This window comes from Cladophialophora psammophila, assembly GCF_000585535.1.
Source record: "Cladophialophora psammophila CBS 110553 chromosome Unknown aczJe-supercont1.2, whole genome shotgun sequence".
NCBI classification, from domain to species: Eukaryota; Fungi; Ascomycota; class Eurotiomycetes; order Chaetothyriales; family Herpotrichiellaceae; genus Cladophialophora; species Cladophialophora psammophila.
The window spans coordinates 2,109,169-2,127,223 of NW_006912923.1; the positions used below are offsets into that span (position 1 = coordinate 2,109,169).

At 54.0% G+C, this 18,055-nt stretch overlaps 8 protein-coding genes across 8 annotated transcripts; 4 read left to right on the top strand and 4 right to left on the bottom strand.

Annotated features, from left to right (window-relative positions):
* Positions 1 to 628: 628 nt before the first annotated feature.
* On the bottom strand, positions 629 to 2,214 carry A1O5_02115 (uncharacterized protein; the record flags this gene model as incomplete). Its single annotated transcript, XM_007742731.1, has 2 exons — positions 629 to 1,978; positions 2,056 to 2,214. The coding sequence occupies 2 exons, from the start codon at positions 2,212 to 2,214 to the stop codon at positions 629 to 631; spliced, it is 1,509 nt and encodes a 502-aa protein (XP_007740921.1).
* Positions 2,215 to 3,141: 927 nt separating this feature from the next.
* A1O5_02116 (uncharacterized protein) lies at positions 3,142 to 3,862 on the top strand (the record flags this gene model as incomplete). The annotated part of the gene is made up of 3 exons (XM_007742732.1): positions 3,142 to 3,227; positions 3,290 to 3,573; positions 3,654 to 3,862. 3 exons carry the CDS (start codon positions 3,142 to 3,144, stop codon positions 3,860 to 3,862), a joined length of 579 nt encoding a protein of 192 aa, XP_007740922.1.
* A 54-nt stretch (positions 3,863 to 3,916) lies between these two features.
* Positions 3,917 to 5,542, bottom strand: A1O5_02117 (uncharacterized protein; the record flags this gene model as incomplete). Its single annotated transcript, XM_007742733.1, has 1 exon — positions 3,917 to 5,542. The coding sequence occupies one exon, from the start codon at positions 5,540 to 5,542 to the stop codon at positions 3,917 to 3,919; it is 1,626 nt and encodes a 541-aa protein (XP_007740923.1).
* Positions 5,543 to 6,264: 722 nt separating this feature from the next.
* A1O5_02118 (uncharacterized protein) lies at positions 6,265 to 6,742 on the top strand (the record flags this gene model as incomplete). The annotated part of the gene is made up of 2 exons (XM_007742734.1): positions 6,265 to 6,407; positions 6,505 to 6,742. The coding sequence occupies 2 exons, from the start codon at positions 6,265 to 6,267 to the stop codon at positions 6,740 to 6,742; spliced, it is 381 nt and encodes a 126-aa protein (XP_007740924.1).
* A 606-nt stretch (positions 6,743 to 7,348) lies between these two features.
* Positions 7,349 to 8,413, bottom strand: A1O5_02119 (uncharacterized protein; the record flags this gene model as incomplete). Its single annotated transcript, XM_007742735.1, has 1 exon — positions 7,349 to 8,413. The coding sequence occupies one exon, from the start codon at positions 8,411 to 8,413 to the stop codon at positions 7,349 to 7,351; it is 1,065 nt and encodes a 354-aa protein (XP_007740925.1).
* An 893-nt stretch (positions 8,414 to 9,306) lies between these two features.
* A1O5_02120 (uncharacterized protein) lies at positions 9,307 to 12,296 on the top strand (the record flags this gene model as incomplete). The annotated part of the gene is made up of 3 exons (XM_007742736.1): positions 9,307 to 9,769; positions 9,826 to 10,753; positions 10,829 to 12,296. 3 exons carry the CDS (start codon positions 9,307 to 9,309, stop codon positions 12,294 to 12,296), a joined length of 2,859 nt encoding a protein of 952 aa, XP_007740926.1.
* A 588-nt stretch (positions 12,297 to 12,884) lies between these two features.
* A1O5_02121 (xylan 1,4-beta-xylosidase) lies at positions 12,885 to 14,029 on the top strand (the record flags this gene model as incomplete). The annotated part of the gene is made up of 2 exons (XM_007742737.1): positions 12,885 to 12,974; positions 13,124 to 14,029. 2 exons carry the CDS (start codon positions 12,885 to 12,887, stop codon positions 14,027 to 14,029), a joined length of 996 nt encoding a protein of 331 aa, XP_007740927.1.
* A 377-nt stretch (positions 14,030 to 14,406) lies between these two features.
* Positions 14,407 to 16,821, bottom strand: A1O5_02122 (uncharacterized protein; the record flags this gene model as incomplete). The annotated part of the gene is made up of 5 exons (XM_007742738.1): positions 14,407 to 14,599; positions 14,696 to 16,074; positions 16,126 to 16,631; positions 16,700 to 16,715; positions 16,771 to 16,821. 5 exons carry the CDS (start codon positions 16,819 to 16,821, stop codon positions 14,407 to 14,409), a joined length of 2,145 nt encoding a protein of 714 aa, XP_007740928.1.
* Positions 16,822 to 18,055: the final 1,234 nt, after the last annotated feature.

An 18,055-nucleotide genomic window follows, 5' to 3' on the forward strand; every position in this document is an offset into this window, starting at 1 on the left:
GGATTTCCAAGACGGGACAACTTCGAGCGACATATGAGAACACAGCATCCGGGAATCCCATACCAGCCTGTATGTATAAATCAATCCGGATAATCAAATCACAATCATTAGATCAGCCTCAGTTTGTCTGCTATTCCGGCGATGAGGATCGTCTTGTCTGTCTGTCTGTCTGCATTCTGCCTGGCCGCCGTCCTCGCGATCTAGAAATCAACGCCCATGTAATTCACCAGGATCATCACTCCCTTTGAGAAAATCGGCATCCTTAGAGGTTTGTTAATTTATGGCAGGATAGATACGCCGCTTGACTGTGAATGAGTTCTTCTTACCCACCCCGGGTCCCGATCCCGATCACGATCTGCCTCCACTGCAAGGCTGAATGCCCCTATATATCCCATACAATAACCGTGCCGCCCGCGCCGGTCGATCAATGTAAATTGGGCAAGGAAGGTTCGCTTGCTTGGTACGATGACCAGAGTTGCAATTAATGCACATAGGAATAATTCAGGCAGCAGAGAGCGTAGAAAGCAGGGGTTTTGCTCATGTCACCGAGATGCGCAGGCAAGAATTCGGGATCACGCTTGAGAAGATCTTCGATTATATTCATAGACCGAGAGAGTGCGACTCGAGGTCATTTGTGCTTGGGGCGCCATGTGATCTTCGCTGTTGTATGAATTTCCGTGCGGGCTTGCAGTCCACCGTCCGCCGGCGGCTTCTTCTCACCGTCGTCGCCGCCACCAAGGCGGTGTTCCATCTCCCGCTGGAATGCTTGATCTGCTCTCTTGTACCACGTGAACCATCCGGCCATGACTACGGCCGTCATTGGGACTGTAATGCACCAGTAGGCGTAGCACTTTGCCGCATTCGAGGGTAACCAGTCGAACATGCCCATGCTGAAGAGCGAGGAAGTATACGTGCCCGGGAGAAACAGCGCAGCGATGAAGGTGAAGGCGGTCATTGCGATGCTGTCCTGTTTGGTGGATGTGGCGATGCGCGTGTTCAGATGGACTTCTTTGCGGGAGTTCTCGTTCTGTTCTTGGGCCATTCGGCTGTACTTGATGGATATGGCATTTTCTTTCTGGCTCGCTGCAGAGTAAAGAACGCTGAGCTGTGCTTGGGTCCTTTCTTTGCCTGTGGCGAGGGTGCGGCCTACCCACTGCGTTCTGACAATCTCATGTTCAATGGCCTGCTGTACTTCGAGACATGTTGCGGGACTTGTGTTGGGGTAGTCGGAGCAGTCCGCTGAGAGCTGACAAAGGAACTTGAGACACTCATGAGTCCAGCAGGAGGTTTGGTTCAAATAGAAGAGCTCAGCGCCTGCTGAATGCAGTCCGAGTGTAGTGTCCTTGATATCGACATCATGAGGCCAATGCTCGAGGGACCGCTTTACCTCGCATCGCCCAGCATTAGTCACGCCAATCTCGTCTTCCAGATCGTTCAGCCGGCTGAGCTGCTTGTACATGAAAGACACAATGCGCATGCTGTAGATTTTCAGTAGCATGGCCGGCAGCAGCAGAACATGGGATCTCAGATGGAGGCATGGGCGGAGGAGGTTCAACATCACAGACGCGAGAGCTACTTCACCAAAACGTTTGTTTGACTCGACCACGCCCTCGCCGCAGAGGAAGCCATAAGTCCAGCCCGTCTCACAGCAGTGACAAACAGACAGGACGCAGTCGCCCACTTCCAGTTTTCGCCGCGCTTGTATAGCCACCTTGAGGTACTTGATCTTGGCGGTGCTACTGTCGCGCTCGGTGAAGCGAGAATACCCTCCGTTCGAGAAAAACAAATCCTGGGCCGTTGTGTCGCTCAAGCGGAAAGCCTGCTCAATAAGGGCAAAAGAGTCTCGGCTCATGTACAAATCACGGGACGATGCCGGGCGACAATCGACGGCATCAAGCGGTAATTTCGATCTCTCGCACAGAAGGAGCCGAAAGCCCCCAGATTTTGTCTTTGGTGGTGGAACTCCTGGTAGACAGGACTTTACTGCCTGTTAGCCCACTATCCCTAGCTACCCAATACTTTCAGTGGAGTCTGGGTATGGCCAAGTGGACTCACATTCTGCAGAACCCAAGTTTGAACCTCTGCGTCTTTAAGACCACTATGCCGAAGCTTTGGTGTTTCTTCATCGGTTGTTTCGATGACGCTGAGGCCACCAGAATGCTCGGGTTTCCATCGGACCTGTTCCAGAGCCGACTGGCGCTGGGCTTTAAACATGGTTTGCTAGAGAACAATCAATGCACTTCATTTATAGACTTCTCTAAAGGATCAGGACCTCAGCACTGGGGTACAACAGACTGGAAGGAGTATGTATCTCAGAAAAAGAAACTTCTGTGTGGCACAAGGCGCATTCCTTTCCCAATACCTGCCGCGTGATTCTAGTGAGTCGTGAACTCGCCTGTTTACCGCTTTTCTGCACTGCCCCTTTCTGTCAAGTCCCTTTTGCAATCGCCTCTGCAACGGGAGTAGGATCTCCTCGTCGACCTTGTCAGGCGATGCTAGATTTCCGCTGCATCAGAAGAGAAAGCTTCAGAGAGTCTTTAGATCTGATCACTCTGCTGCTGGCGACCCAAGGACCCATCCTCTCGGCAGAATTTGGGAGCTCCAGAACAGGATAACCACGGGGAAAGCGGGAATGTCCAGGCCGATGGCATGGCGATTTCGCAAGGCTAAGTAGGCGTCGAGGGGCCTGATGGTGCGAGGCGTTGTGCAGTAGTCGAGGTTCTCGCAGCCCGTCGGAGGCAGTGGCTGGCAGTGAGGCAGGTGCGCCAGGCCTTGGCCAGGCCAAGCCTGTCTCGGCCGGTTTAGGCGTCTATCCCGCCCCAAGCCCGCCCACATCGAGACTGCGGGAAAACTGCGCGGGTTCACTTCACCGTGGGGGTGGTCTTGGGGTGGTGCAATCCCTGTTCCTGAGTCCTGCCTGCTGAGAGGCTGGCCATGACATCCTGCTTGCTTGCAGCACAAACCCTCGAGCCATCTCGTCATCATGAGGCATTGCCCTCCATGGATTGTGCCAGTGATGCCAGAAGCTGTCCAGTCTTACGTCACTGGATGCTGCAGCAACAGCAGCAAAACATGACAAGCTCGTCTATGACACGCTCCATCTGGAGAGGTATGCAGTACTAATATATCCCGCAACTAACAATGGTCAAAGTCGCAGAGAACCGAGTCATCGATCTCGACGTCTTCCCGGGCGATCCAAAGGGCGACAGGCTCTCGCAGCAAACAAAGTGAGCGGAGAGCGAAGCCCGATTCTGATCCTGCAGATGGCTAATGGCCCGTGATATTCCAGAGCTGCAATCGCTGGCAAAATCCCACAAGACCAAGCCCAAGGAGTCTCCTCTAATACCCAAAGCGCCGTTGCTGCTCTTGGAGGTACCGTGGGAGGCGGTGTAAAAGGACTGGTCGACACTGTTGGAAACACCGTTGGATCTCTCGGTGAAGGCGTGGTCGGGACCGTCCAGGGCGTTGGAGACGGCCTGGGCAGTACTGTACAGTTTGCTGGAGGTGCAGTAGGTGCAGGTGCTGGCAAAATAGGCAACATGTTCGCAGGCGAGAACAAGCAGGGCAGTCAAGGTGAGCACGCACCCTCCACCTCGTACCAAGGTCCATGTGAAGAAAAAAGGCAAAGGAACTGAATGTGTGACTGGCACCAGAGGCGAAGGAGGCCCACAAGGAGAGATTGGAGCAAGCTACAGACAAGACCAAGGAGATCGGCGGAGAGGTAGCAAAATCAGTCGAGGAACACAGCAAGCAGGCCACCAACGCCGCCAAAGAGAGTGGTGAAGGCACCAAGGATGCTGTTGCTGGAATGGCAGAAAATAGTAAAGAGAAGGTGGCGGGAGTGTCTTCATCCTCGTCATGAAGACTAGCTGCTTGGTCGTTTCCCCCATGGAATCCAGATCCCGAAGTCTTTCCCTTATTGAGCAATATATACCTGTTTCCCATTGAACCAAGTTTGAAGAATCTTTGCCTGCAGCAGAGCCTCTGGCGACCATTCCACGTCCAAGACCACGAAATCAGCCTTCATCCCTGCCTCTAGCCTCCCGGTGATCCTGTCCATAAAGCAACTGTATGCGGCACCTTGCGTGGCGGCCGAGAATGCGCTCAACAGAGGCAAAGCAAAGTGCTTGTTAACCACCTCTTCTGATTCCGGTTCCCTGGCTGATCGCCGGGTTGTGGCGACGTAGAGGTTTGGCAGAGGCAAGTTGGGGGCCGTGGGAGCGTCAGTGCCCAACGCGATCCTCACGCCCTCGTCGAGGAATTCTCGGTACGCGAACGCACGACCTCGCCGTTGCTCCCCCAGCAGTTTGCTCCACTGCCGCAGAATGGCGGGATCAGCATGCACCGCTTGAATGGATGCGGTTATGCCAGCCTGGCTCAGTCTTTTGGCGTCGCCCGGCGAGGTCAGCTCCAAGTGCTCAATGCGATGTCGTCGGCCACTCGAAGCAACGGTTTCGAGGGTGTCGATGGCCATTTTGATCGTCGCGTCTCCAATGGCGTGCAAAGCGCACTGCATCCCAGCGGCGTCGGCTCGTCCAACGACTCTCTTGAGCATGTCCGGGTCCCATAGCGGATCACACGAGACCCCATTTGACGAATACGGCTGCAGCAGGGCCGCTGTGCATGCGTCAATCACCCCGTCGCCAATGATTTTGATGCCAGCGATTCGGAAATTCGGCGATGTCTCCAGGCTATATTGCTTCCACAGGTCAATGGCCCGGTCAACCTGGCGAAAATTCTCCGCGTCTGTCTTGGACGGATATATCAGCCAGTGCGCGGCCACGCGAATACTTAGTTCCTCCTTGGACATCAACTCGAGCAAGGCTTCCCAGGCATTCTCGTCCGTGGCCATCTCCACTATCCCCGTATATCCTGAAGCATTGTACGTCTTGATCGCTTGGCGGATTGCAGAGAGCTTCTCCTCCATCGAGGCTACCTTTGCAAGATGCGGCCACACAATGGTGATGGCCGCGGCCTCGCTGAGCAAGCCGGTGGCACTCCCACGCTCGTCCCGTTTGATCTCTCCGCCGGGAGGATCTGGCATGTCTTGGACACCCATCTCCTTCAACGCCGCAGAATTGCACCACGTCGAATGCAAGTCCTTCGAGTCGACGAAGATGGGCCGGTCCTGCTGCTCGTCAAGCCCATCCAAATCTCGTGCTAAAGCCTGTCCCCCAGTCATGAAATGCATCCAGCCACGGCAGAGAATGCGACGCTTCGAAGGTTCCGCTCTAGCGGCTTCTTTGATGGTTGATTGTATGTCCGCCAGCGTCCGACAGTGCTCGAGGCTTATTTTCCGCAGCGATGTCCCAAACATTAGGAGGTGCATATGGCCGTCGATAAAGCCTGGTGCGAGAGTTTGTTTGTTATCCAGGTCGACCACGTTGGCACCTTCTCTCGTGGCCGCTTCCACGACGGCGTCTGAACCATTGCCCACATGTTCGATCAGGTCGCCATTGATGACCATGCATGAATGCTTTCCGTACGATGAAGCGTCCTGTGAGCCGGTGAAGACTCTGGCGTTCCTGAAGACCGTCCGCATCGTCGCTGTGTCGCCACCTCGCCGTCTAATCAAGGAACCAGTATGGCCTTGGCGAGGCTATGCTCTGTCAGGGGCCAGGCAGGCTTGAAGTTCCCTAATGCCCGCTATTGTATCAGCTCAAGGAGTGGCGTTCCCCTTGGCGCTGTAAAATAATATCATCTTGAATCTCGCTAGGTATGAAGGGCGTTTTTCCTTCCATGCCAAGTGGAGGTAAATCGATCCCCAGCTCACCCTGGATGGGGACAAGAGTGATGCCGCCCTATGCTCAACCCAGCTTGCCTATAACTCCACCGGCGAAAAGCCTTGGGGTGCGCCTTGGTCTCTGTTCTGCCGGGCTGTCTCACACTATTGGGTACCTCAAGCTATCCCAGCGCGTCTCGTGTGATCACACACTCGTTGGAGACAATGACTCAAACCTACACAGGCCCGGGCTCCTTCCCCTGAATCTTGCCGCCGCCTCCGCCGTCCGAAACGTGCACAGCCCTGTCAGCATTTACGAAGAAGCTTAGATACCACAGTTGTACTCGACAGTGTCGTCTTGGAGTGTTGCAATGCTCCCAGATATTTGAGGCAGCTGAACCACGATGACTCTTAGTTGCTCTAACAGCACTTGACAACGCTGTCTGCATTTCATGTTAAATAGAAGACACATAGATAACCGCGCCGCAGCTACATCTTAGTTTCAGGAGAATAACCTGTGCCTTTGGGTCAAGCGGCACATTATGCCAGTTTCCACGACGATTTCGCACCTGGAGGATGGAAAAGTCGACATCAAGACACAGAGGCTTCTCCTCCGCGCCGCCAAGGAAGACGACGCGATAGGCGTCCACGAAGCATTTTCTGATCCGGAAGTGATGCAATACTGGTAAGTCTTACCACTTATTCCTCCGATACTTGATCTCTTCCCCCAAACCCTCACCATGATTGATGCCTTCCCATTCACATCCCGTATCAATCTACAGTACCGTCCCCCACGACCATCCCTCCACAACCCAATCCTGGTTCCGAAAGAACATGCTCCTTGCCCCAACCAACGGCACCACTGATTTTATTGTCGCCCTCCACACAGATCCCGATCGCGCAATCGGTGTAATCGGGATTCACTCGTTAGAATCCGAGGAAATCGGCTTCATACTCTCACGCCAGCACTGGGGAACGGGTATCGCCCAGGAAGCACTGTATCCTTGGATATCTATTTAGAGATAGGCAAATGGAAATGGTGACCGCAGAGGTGAATCCGGGGAATGGGCGGTGCGTGAAATTCCTAGAGAGACGAGGTTTTGTTATAGTCGGGTTGAAGGAGAAGGTATGGGAGTTTGGTGGGTGTTGGTGGGATGCTTTCCAGTTGAGGTTGATGAGGGAGTCATGGGAGGAGAGACAACGTGGACCGGAAGAGCATTAATCGTGGCTTTCAGGTGAACGAAGACCGTCCTGTAGTGGTTGTGGGATTGAAAAAGAGGCATCCAAAAGTACTTGTTCCTGGGATTGTGCCGTGCCAAAAGGGTGAGTGGGAGGCGAGTGATGTTGAAAAGCGGCATAGGTCGGGTGAGTGTCCGGGGGTCGCTCGGTGTCGATTTACCTCGTCGTTCGGTGCCAGGATCACTCCACCCAGGTCCAGGTCCATCCCTCATCAGCCCCCCAATTTTCTCGGTAAATCAGAGAGAGGTAGACCGTCGACACTACATAACGAGACCGAGCCTCGGGGGGATCGTGTAACGCCCACATACGCCGAATCCAGAAATCGAGCAAGGGAAGCAGAGTCTGATCGCTATGTCAAACAACAGCTCTCGTGCGGTCCAAGATCTCCTAGGAAAGCACAAGGCAGCCCCCGTTCTCAACTTCAATAAGATTTGGGGTGCTGGGTGATGGCCCCAACGCTTCGCTGCCATTCTGTTTCTCCTTATCCAGTGCCCATTGCAGCGTTCGAGGTGTGTCGTTGACTCGGAGGAGTCGCATAAAGATGCCCGAGTAATGCAACGGCGCAGAATGAGTCGCAACCCAATACTTCGTCCCTCCGACCCTACGATATAGGGCTAAACCACTGGCAGCTCCATACGTGTTCAACCAGCCCGCAGCGCGGCTCTCTTTGAGGCCATGCAGAAGCGCCAATTTTTCGGTCTCCGGTTCAGAGTCCAGAAAAGCCTCGAGGGGGCCTGAATCGAGCTTCGTACCGTGTGGACTTTGAAGGATGGCTTCGTGAATCTCGTTGCCATTTCCGGTGGAGTGTGTCCAGATGATAGCCATGACATAATTCAGCTCGTGATGGCCTAACAGTCGAATGGGGGTCAACCATGAGGGAAACGGTTCTCCCGGGTGAAGCTCATGACCGTGCCACGACTTCGCTTTCGCGTCGAGACTCGAAATAGTCAAGATGGTGGTGAAGTGGTTCCACGGCCTGATGACGCCTTGAGCCTCTGGAGTGGCAATGACGGGAATGCTTGGATCGAAGAGGCGAAGTGTGGGCTCGTGGACATGGTCCAAGTAGTGGAAGCCGAGAAAGATGGCGTCGATGTCTTGCCCGTGCCGTAGATCATCGCCTTTCGGCACTTTGTCAGCCGTGATCGTCGAAGCCTCTGCGGCTGCAGCTTCTATTTCACGGGCTACGGCGGCGATGGCTTCAGGAGTGGTGAATGCGGGAGTGTTCGGGAGCCCGAGATGAATGATCCACGAAGAGAATTGAGAAGTGGGACCGTTGAGCCACGGCTCAAATACAATGTGATAATAGGCTCTGCCTGTCGTAACGTGCTCAGCGCTCGGGCGGGGAAAGGAAAGAAGCCAGGAATTGTCCCCGTTGAGGGATGTAATGATGGGTCGATCTGGAGCCGACGAGGCGAAATGCGCCTGGAGTGTCTTTTCTCGCGCTGCCTCCATTGCTGAGATTGTAACTTTCTACCCTTTGGCGGATTAGTTTCACGGGAAAGGTAGTGGGAAGGATGACTCTGTAGGAGGTTCTGTTGAATTGATTTATCATTGTCCCATGAATAGGAAAGGAAACAGGAAGAGCATCTTTTTACGACCTAGACTATCCAACTTGTTAGGCCCCCCAGGGAACCAAAGAACGAAGTTGAAGCAAAGCGTGGGTGTCGAGGCGAACGGAGGTGTGCAGGATAGACAGGTGGGAAGAGAACAATCTGAGATGCGATAGTGTTGGCGGCCTAATGGTCGCCAGTCGGCTATGACTGATGGGAGACTACTGGGGTAGGAGACTAGCAGAGGTGATGCTTACGGGTAGGCGATGTGAGGCAAAGGACTGTAATGATGGTATTGGGGCGGTGTGGTACCTCGCTCGCTCGGTATTCTAGGTCAACTACGAGCTTGCTACGAGGTACGAGGTAATATGAAGGAGAGTGTCTGACAGCTCAAACAGGGGCAATGAGCGCCAAGCCACTAAAGGCTCAGTGCTGGGTAGCGAAACCCGCTTTAAGATGAGCTCTAAGTTCTCAGCTTCGGCCAACTCAAATCAATCATATCGATTTCTCATGCACCTTCATACAAAATCTATCTCAATGATCGATCAACGCTATATACAATAGCGAACACACAAAACAAATGGAGCATTGTCGGTGGTATTCTCGATTCTCCAATCATCGTGTGACGTGTCACAAAGGGCATGCACTGTCATCCCCGCACTTCGTGCTGTACACGGACAGCAACATCGTGGGACATGTTATCAATTACGGGATGCCTGATTCACCGCGCCCTGATGCTTGGTCTCCATCACTCTGGAGAGTTTCTTCCCTGAAAGTCGGGAAAACAAAATCGCAATGGCCCGCGTGAGCGTCGTTCACGCTCTTCCAGTGTCACCAAACGATAACGACGCCGTGGAATGGAGCTTCCCTCCTGACCTGGAGTCTGAGATAACCACCCTGGCCGCCTGGTGTCAGGTCCATCAGCAGCAGAGGCTGCCCCTTTCTTCTTCCATCGAGGACAGTGATGATGATCTGGACGAGTCTACTAACAACGAAGAAGAATGCACCAATCTGCCCGTTCCACCATCACCAGATGGCGACGGGGCAATGAAAAAGGGCTTTCTCGACCGACTTGCGGAGCTACTTTGCTACAGGAAAGACCCTGCATTGATCACGAGCACGGCTTTGATCTACACTGAGATGGGGGCGACTATTGTGGCTGCTCGAAACTCGACCTCGCGCAGGAAAACTTGGTCGACCGAGGATGTCAAGATGCTCGAATACTTGGCCGAAGTCCTCGAGAGAGTTTCGGCTGACGGTTGGCGACGCTGTCTAAACCGGCTTCCCGTATCGATAAACTGACGTCTTGCATAGATCTTTTCGAGTCCAACCCGCTTCCTGCGCTGCAACGCATCTTGGTCGAATATTACAGTCAAAGAATTCGGCACCACGCCAAAAATGTCATGTCTATAGAAAATGGAAACACGGGACTGAATTTCTTCAATGACGGCGTGTGTAATGCCGTTGTCTCTGGCCATCTAGAGGCATACGACTTTGCTAGGCATGTTGAGGCCATATCCTATAGTACCGACTTTTACACCGGACTGAAGGCCACCCTGACAGTTGATAAGCTTCGTCGCGTCGTGGAGGAATTGGCATTCATTCGAAGGCCGATGCAAGGTGCAGGAGCCTTTTTGCATGTCGGTCAGCAATACCCTGGCTTTCGCAAGGTTAGAATCGTCTTACTCGATAGTCTCCCCGCAAGGAAAGTCAAGACATGGCCGTTGCCCAGGGAAGCATTTTCAGTCACACCACAGCTAGAACCGAAATACCACGCCGAACTTAAGAAGCACAAGAATCTTCATGCCGAGATGGTGCTGATGGCCTACTTTCTTGCGTGCAAGGGTCCTTGCCCGGAAGTTTTCCCGTATCTTGGAGTCAGCAAGAAGACTTGCCTTCTTTGCGGGCACTTGCTTCGAGAATTAGGCTTCTTCGAAACTCGAGCGAACCACGGGAAGTGCTATTCGCAATGGACATTTCCCCACACAATACGGACGACCCCTGAGATAGCCGAGAGACTACGGGGGGCGGTTCAGCGTCTTAGAGACATTCTTTGGGATGAAGGGACAAAGCGCGACCTATCTCACCGAGATGCAGAGAAGGAATCGATGATGGCGGTCCCAGTTGCGCCCAGGTATGGAAGGAAGACGACACCTTTTCATAGATTGGTGGACGACCCTAGATTTATTGCGAGAGAGACCGAGTGGTTGGCCATGTCTCGGAAGCGCGACGGAGAAGCCAAGTAAGTGGTTAGGATTTGTTTGTTAGTTCACCCTCAGTTATCCTCATCGCTGATATGGACTACCGCGACTCCTAGTAGCAACGACAAGAGCCTTGTTAAGCTCTCTGATGCACGGGATGGCGCCAGTACGCCAGAAGTTGACACCGAAGGCCTCGAAGGAAAGAAAACGGACGCCACTAGTCCAATGGTTTGCGCTTTCTGCAAGGCCACCTGCGAACTCGCCCACATTTGCAAAAAGTGTGGGGTTGCCGCCTACTGTGCTCTTGATTGCTACCGTTCCGATTGGCATCGACACAAATTTTCCTGCCGCTTGGGAAGGCCAACGGACGCCACGGACTATTTGGTGCTCGCTTGTCACGCAAACAAGTTTTCCCTCGAAGACGATGTAGCAAACAAGTATGGCTTTAGGTATTTTGCTTCGGGGCATGACCGGTGGAGGCTCTTCAAGCTTTACCGCCGGCTTATCGTCGACTGGAAGATTGACGAGGACGAACTGCGCAGTGCGGTAGAGCAGAACAAGCTTAAGGAGATGCTCACATTTCGATGCTCCCAAACCCAGGCCCCTTGTATGCTCAGAGACATGCAGTGGCTCCAAAGCGCGGAGGGATTTGGCACCGAAGCCAAAGGACCTGGACTTGCCGTTATCTTCGAGGCGGCGCAGAGGAAGCTGTTGAGTCCTAACGAACAAAGGGTGCCGATTGTCGAACTTCAGCCGCCAGAAAAGCGACAGGCGCTTGTCTTCTACGTCCAGATCCGCAATGGATTCATGCCCAATGCGGATGAGGACAACTGGGTCTCATTGGGCTTTTGTACAGCTGCGGACCCCGAATCGGAACAGCGGCTCGCTTCCGCATATGGATCGCTTGTGGAGCGATGCTCATTTGATGAGTTCTGGAAGGCCATGGCGGAGTCTCGAATGGTGGAATTGTTTGGGAAATATGGGCTTGCAGACCGAATCTTGCACATGCGCAATTTCAAGGACTTGATGACGATTATAAAGAAATGGCATCAGAGCGTGTGGGAGCTCAAGCGATTCACATGCATGAACGTGGCTGATCCGTTCCGAGCCGTTGTGGAGGACTACGGATTCAAGAACTGCGAGGACGCACGCGAACGGATGCAGCTTCGCGGGATATACCAGGAATACTTTGAGCGGGGAGGAGATGAGATGAGACTCCACGAGGCATGTATTGCCGGAAACCTGGGGAGCTTCCTCGAGTCGGTCTTGGGAAGAAGCCTTGCGGTGTCCCCAAACCTTCTTCGAAATTCTTATCCCTTGGAAAACTGCCCTTATATGGGTATGGTGACGGATTCTGTTATAGTATGCCCAGAGTCTGCTTTGGATCAGGTCAAAGCTTTTGCGAGTGGTGATGGTGGGAAAGAGGCATTGGTAATTCCAATTCCAGATGCCTGGGACGAGGCGATGACAAAATCGCTTTACGATCGTGCTGCGTTTCTAGGGACGGGGCTCAGAAAGCGGTACTACTCTGGATCAGGCGGCAAAGTTCTCATGTCGTTGGCGTTGCAGCAAGGTAGTCTGTAGTATTGGCCGGCATGTATTCCCCTGCTGCAGGAGTTGTGTCGCATTTCTTTAGTCCTTCAGCGAAAAGGGGAGGAAGCCGATCTCGCTGCATGCCCCTCCATAATGCGAGAATAGGCATCTGAATGTCGTTTCTAGGAAGAAGCCCAGACAGCTGCTTCTCGTGTGGTTAGAATGCTGTGGTGGCGAGAGAGTGTATTCCGACTTTCGTTCAGCTGGAAGGTCCTGAGCTCCCATATTAATAGATACCTGGTATTTACTCAAACGAGGGGTCATCCCCCCCCCTTTTCGGCACCTCTTCGGAGCATATAATTATATATCCTTCTTACCCACCCTGGATCATTGCCCCTCGAGTTCCTTGCGGATAAATCTGGCTAAATACCGTCGGCACTAAACCGGATCGGTGTGAGAGACCCAAGCAATGGACCGTGTAAAAGGGCCAGATATAAACTGGCGCGTTGTATGAGAGGGAAGCAGCTTCTCTTTCTTTTCGTTCTTCGTTAAACACCAGTGAGCGAGAAAGAGGATATCCATATCAACAAGACAAGATAAGAGAGAGAGAGAGAAGATAAAAAAGGAGACTCTTGAGAAATGGCGCCGCAACCACTGGTCACCCATATATACACGGCGGATCCGTCAGCGCATGTCTTTGAGGGCAAGATCTACGTTTACCCGTCTCATGTAAGTAAGGCGTCACGGGAGTGCGAGGAGGTGGCTGCTGCATCAAGCCAGAACAGAAGGGGACGGTGAGGGTGTTGTCAGCCGTCATCCTCTACAACGGTCGTTCCCCCTTCGCCGATGTGTCACTGGCTAACACACTTCTTGCCCAGGACCGCGAAACAGACATCCAATTCAACGACAATGGCGACCAGTACGACATGGCCGACTACCACGTCCTCTCGCTCTCGGAGCCCGGCGGGCCCGTCACGGACCACGGCGTCGTGCTCAGGGCCGAAGACATCCCCTGGGTGTCGAAGCAGCTGTGGGCGCCCGACGCCGCGACAAAGGACGGCAAATATTACCTGTACTTTCCCGCAAGGGACAAGGAGGGTATCTTCCGCATCGGCGTCGCTGTGGGCGACTCCCCAGCCGGGCCGTTCGTGCCGGACCCGGAGCCCATCCGGGGCAGTTACAGTATTGACCCGGCGTGCTTCGTCGACGACGACGGCCAGGCATATCTCTATTTCGGCGGCATCTGGGGCGGCCAGCTGCAATGTTGGTCCTCGTCAGGCGAGGGCGAGGGCGATAAGTTCGACGCCTCCATGTCCGGACCCCAGGAGCCGAAGGGCTACGACGTGCCCGCGCTGCTGCCCCGCGCAGCCAAGCTGTCGTCCGACATGCGCAGCTTCGCGTCCGCCGTGACGCCGCTGGAGATCCGCGACGAAAAGACCGGCGCCCTGCTCGCGGCCGACGACCACGACCGCCGCTTCTTCGAGGCTGCATGGATGCACAGGTACCGCGGCAAGTACTACTTCAGCTACTCGACCGGCGACACGCACTACCTGGTCTACGCGGTCGGCGACAGCCCACTGGGCCCTTTCACCTACGCCGGCCGCATCCTGGAGCCCGTGCTGGGCTGGACCACGCATCACAGCATCGTCGAGTTCCGCGGCAAATGGTATCTGTTCTACCACGACTGCGAGCTCAGCAAGGGCATCAACCACCTCCGCAGCGTCAAGATGCGGGAGATCGTCTATGATGACCAAGGCAGGATCTCGTTGGCTGAGAAGCAGTAGCGGACACGGATACGTGTGGAGCTTGGGATGAGATGATGAGATGAGGGTTTGGATTCCACAGAACCAAAAAGAGTTTGTTGGTCGGGTGGTAGGTTCGTTTGTAACTGAACCAAGAATCTGGCCGCCCAAAAAAAGCCCTCGCAATCCTATGTAGTCAAAGAGGGTATCATATCTCTCGCTTTTCTGTTGTACTTATGTTTCCGGACAACGCCCATCTCCCTCACATAGGCAACACGTATGTCATGCCTCCTGTTCTTGGTGCGGGAAAAAAAAAATATACGAGGAAACAGCAATCATCTCTCTCTATATGTGTGTGTGTGTCTAACGCTCGCTAAGACCAGGGCGATATGAGTTCAACTCACTCACCGCTCACTTACTCAATGACAAAGTTCAATCCACTTCTCAACCACAGCCTCCATATCCACCGCAACCCCCCACTGCGCGATGAGGCAGCGGAACAGCTTCTCCATCGAGTTCAGCTCGTACAGCAGATTCCTGGAGGTTGAGGCCGCATCGAATCTCTGAAAGCTATCGCTCTCGCCGCGGATGTAACGCGCCGTGTCGGACTCGCTCCTGCTGGCAACGTTGGGGATGTTAGGAGTGGTAGTAGTATACAACGACGAGGAGGATGGGGATGTAAATGATAGTGAGGACGACGACGGGGACGAAGAAGAAGGCAAGTATGATGAAGATAATGATGATGGCTGGTCGGTTCGGCTGCTCCTGGTGGCGACCAAGAGAACGTCCTGCCAGACCACGGTGGAAGGGATTTTCAGCGCAGGTTGGCCGCCCAGCGCGAAGACCGAGTAGACAGTCGCTGCGGCGAACAAGGAGCTGGGCATGTTGATGGCGTGCGCGCGGCCGCGGGGCAGCTGTTCGATGATTTCCTGGATGGCCATTGCGTGGAGCAAAGCGCTGCGCGCTGCTGAGGTCGTTACCCACATGGCGAGATCGATGTTTAATTTCGGCCCGTGGGTGTTGCGCCAGATGTGCTGTGTGATGCCGTATTTAGCGCACAGGTTGCGGCAAAGCAGGGATGAATCGACGTTCGTGTCAAGACATATTGCATGCCAGCGCAAGAGAGTCTCGTAGCGGTCAGCCGACGACAGAGACGGGTTGAGTCTGATGCTCTCGTAGACCTTGTTCAGCGCGGCACGAACCTCGCCGTGGGTGGGAACTCCAACGGCCGTGCCTTCGTCCGAGTCGTCGTCGGAAATCAGGGACTGTAGGCCTTCCAGGATGACTTTGTAAGAGAATGCCGACAGCGTTGTGTCCAACCAACTCGACTCATCTGCTGGATGGAAGAGGCGCCGGAGAATGCTCCGAAAGGACGAGGTTTGAAACGACGCTGAAGCCTGCATGTGCGATATCCATTCGTTGGCCGTTGACGCCTCGAATGCTGCCTCGTCGCTGGGCAGTGTGAGCTGGTTCGTTGCGTGACGCACCGCAGTTGGCTCTCCGGACATTTGAGAGATGAGCCCGTCGAGCATATAGTGCGCCAGAAGTGCTCGCTGTTGGATCTCTCGAGCCACCCACAGTCGCCATTGATATTCCTTTTCGGAGTCGGCGGCATCCAGGGACGGCACTGACTCTAGAGGATACGGCGCACTATCCAACATTCCGCATCGTCGAGCCCAAACGAACCCCAGAGAATGGAACGCTTGGCTCGTGGATCGAATAGCGCGATTCCTCGAGAGGGCTCCATATACCTGACTTAAGACCCCCGTAATCACCAGCTGGACGCCATCGCAGGCATCGTAGGGTCCTCGATGGGTAATCAAACTCTGCCATGACGTTGCGATTGCGGTGTGGGCAAGATGCCATAGCGCTTCACCCTTCCCCACAGCATCCTTGGGTCCTAGATATAGAGAACCGATGGCGATGGCGTTAAGAAGCAGTGGATGGGCGCAGTCCCGAAAGACAAAAGTGGGTCTGTGAAGGACGGGGAACGTGGGGATGAATTTGACGAAGAACATATGCAGGCATTCATCGAGGAAGACTGATGTGATAGAGTTAGATCTTGCCGCGGCGGTGACGCTGGACGACTGCACTGCATTAGAGTGTGATACCTGTTGGGGGAACTTGAGGGGGCTTACGACGTTCGAGACCATCTTACTGACATCTTGGACTGCTTGATGGTTTCCTCCGGAAGGTATAGCTCCTATTGATCCAGGCCGGCGATCGAAGGAGCTGGGAGTCTCAAAGGGCGCATAGTATGTGGAAGGCGTGGCAGAGAACGGCAGGGTCCCTAGGGGGATTTGCCATTGATTGGCAGCGTCTGTGGATATCAGTGTCTGTAACAAGTCTTCAGAGTCCGGCCAGATGAGCTCGAAATCCAAGTCGCCCGCCGACTGTGGGAGTTCCGCTGCGAGTGGTTCGGGAGGAAAGCCCAGGACATCGGGTGCCACAGCAGGGAAGCCGTCGGCCACTTTGCTGTTTCTGAGGCTCTCTGGGGTCGCCGGCTTGTCGACGGACCCTGTGGGCGAAGAAGCATCATCTGCACTCCTGCGACGCAGATGTAATTTTTCATGCCGCGCGAGTGAATCTTGTCGGCTGAAGGATCGCTTGCATTCTTTACATTGATACGGTTTGACCCCGGTGTCTGTCAGTCACCACCCAGCAAGTGAGTTGCCACTCCTTCTCACTGAGCTGTTAACATGATTCACTTACGACTTCGTTCATGTCTCTGTCGAGAGTCAGCAACCTAACTGTTTCGAATGACTTTGAGTCCTGAATCTTACTCTCAGATGTTCTCCTTTGGAAAAGCCCTTTTGACAGAATCTGCACTGCATGGCCCCTCGGCCTGAACTTGTCGACAGCATCATTTCCCTGCTGACTGACTGTGGAACGCGGACAGTGGATAGAGAGGGGAAATGCAAGAGGATTCTGTGGGGATATGAGGAGAGGCGGCGTGGAATTGATCTTCAAGTAGAGCTGAACCGGTGGCAATTTTTGTACACAAGTCCCTGCTTTTCCTTCCTCGCGACTTCTGGGTTCTGGACCAGAGGGCGGCAATGTCTCCGCCGAATTCTCCCTGGTTTGTGGGGACCATTAAGGGTCAGAACAGGAGAGTGGGATCGGGAGATGGATGAGGCTTAGCTAGGTACGGTAGGATTGTCGGGATCAGCCGTACGAGTGAGCTGGCAGATTGGGGCCTAGTTGGAAGGGATACAAAATGGATGCCCGAGATCAGTCGCAACATTGTGGATAATGAAAGTACTCTCTCACATTAATGGTGCAGTCTCTGGCAGCTCGCCGCCGGCTGAAGAGAATGAATGCCAAGGAGAGGGATGAGGACGAGGGAGCACGGCAATGTCTGGCAGAGCTGCGGGGAGGGAACGGGGATGCGTTTCCCTAACCCGCTCTGCCCACTCTGCCCACTCTGCCCACTTAGGCCGGTCGTCATTCTTACTATTAACCAGCACGCATTCTGCCTCATTATGTACCAAAGGATTATGATGTTTGGCAACCTCCTCTTGATGGCAAGGACACTAACCGTGTTCCCCAAACTGTTCGGGCTCAACGAGTTGCAAGGGAGATTGTGTTTCCTGTGAGTTCTGGGCTTGCTGCTCATCCAATCCATTGGTGGTGATCGCATCAAACTCGGACAGCACACTGCTTTCCCACATTTATCCTGGCAGTGTGTCGACGGCTTCCACAGCATCAAATCTTCTTCGCCGCATGTTGGGGGCCGTTGGTGCTGCGGTGGTGAATGACGTGCTAATCTCGATGGGGCTGGGCTGGTTTTTTCTCTTTGCCGGCTTGCCCATGGCAGCATCTAATGGTTTCTTGGACGCTGCAGTGAGCTGGGGTATAGGCTAGCGACAGAAGCGCCGGTAAAAATTAGAGGAAGAAGCGACAGGCTGAGAAAGAGAAGAAAGCTCTGGAAGAGGCCGAAAAGGATCGTTCTGTATGACTTCGTGAAGGAGATTGCACTGCGGTTAGGAGCGGTCTTGGTCTGTGTTGTCCTTGGAGGGTTTCCGACAGCAGGAAACCCTGTGTGGACTTCCACGCGTATCCTGGGGG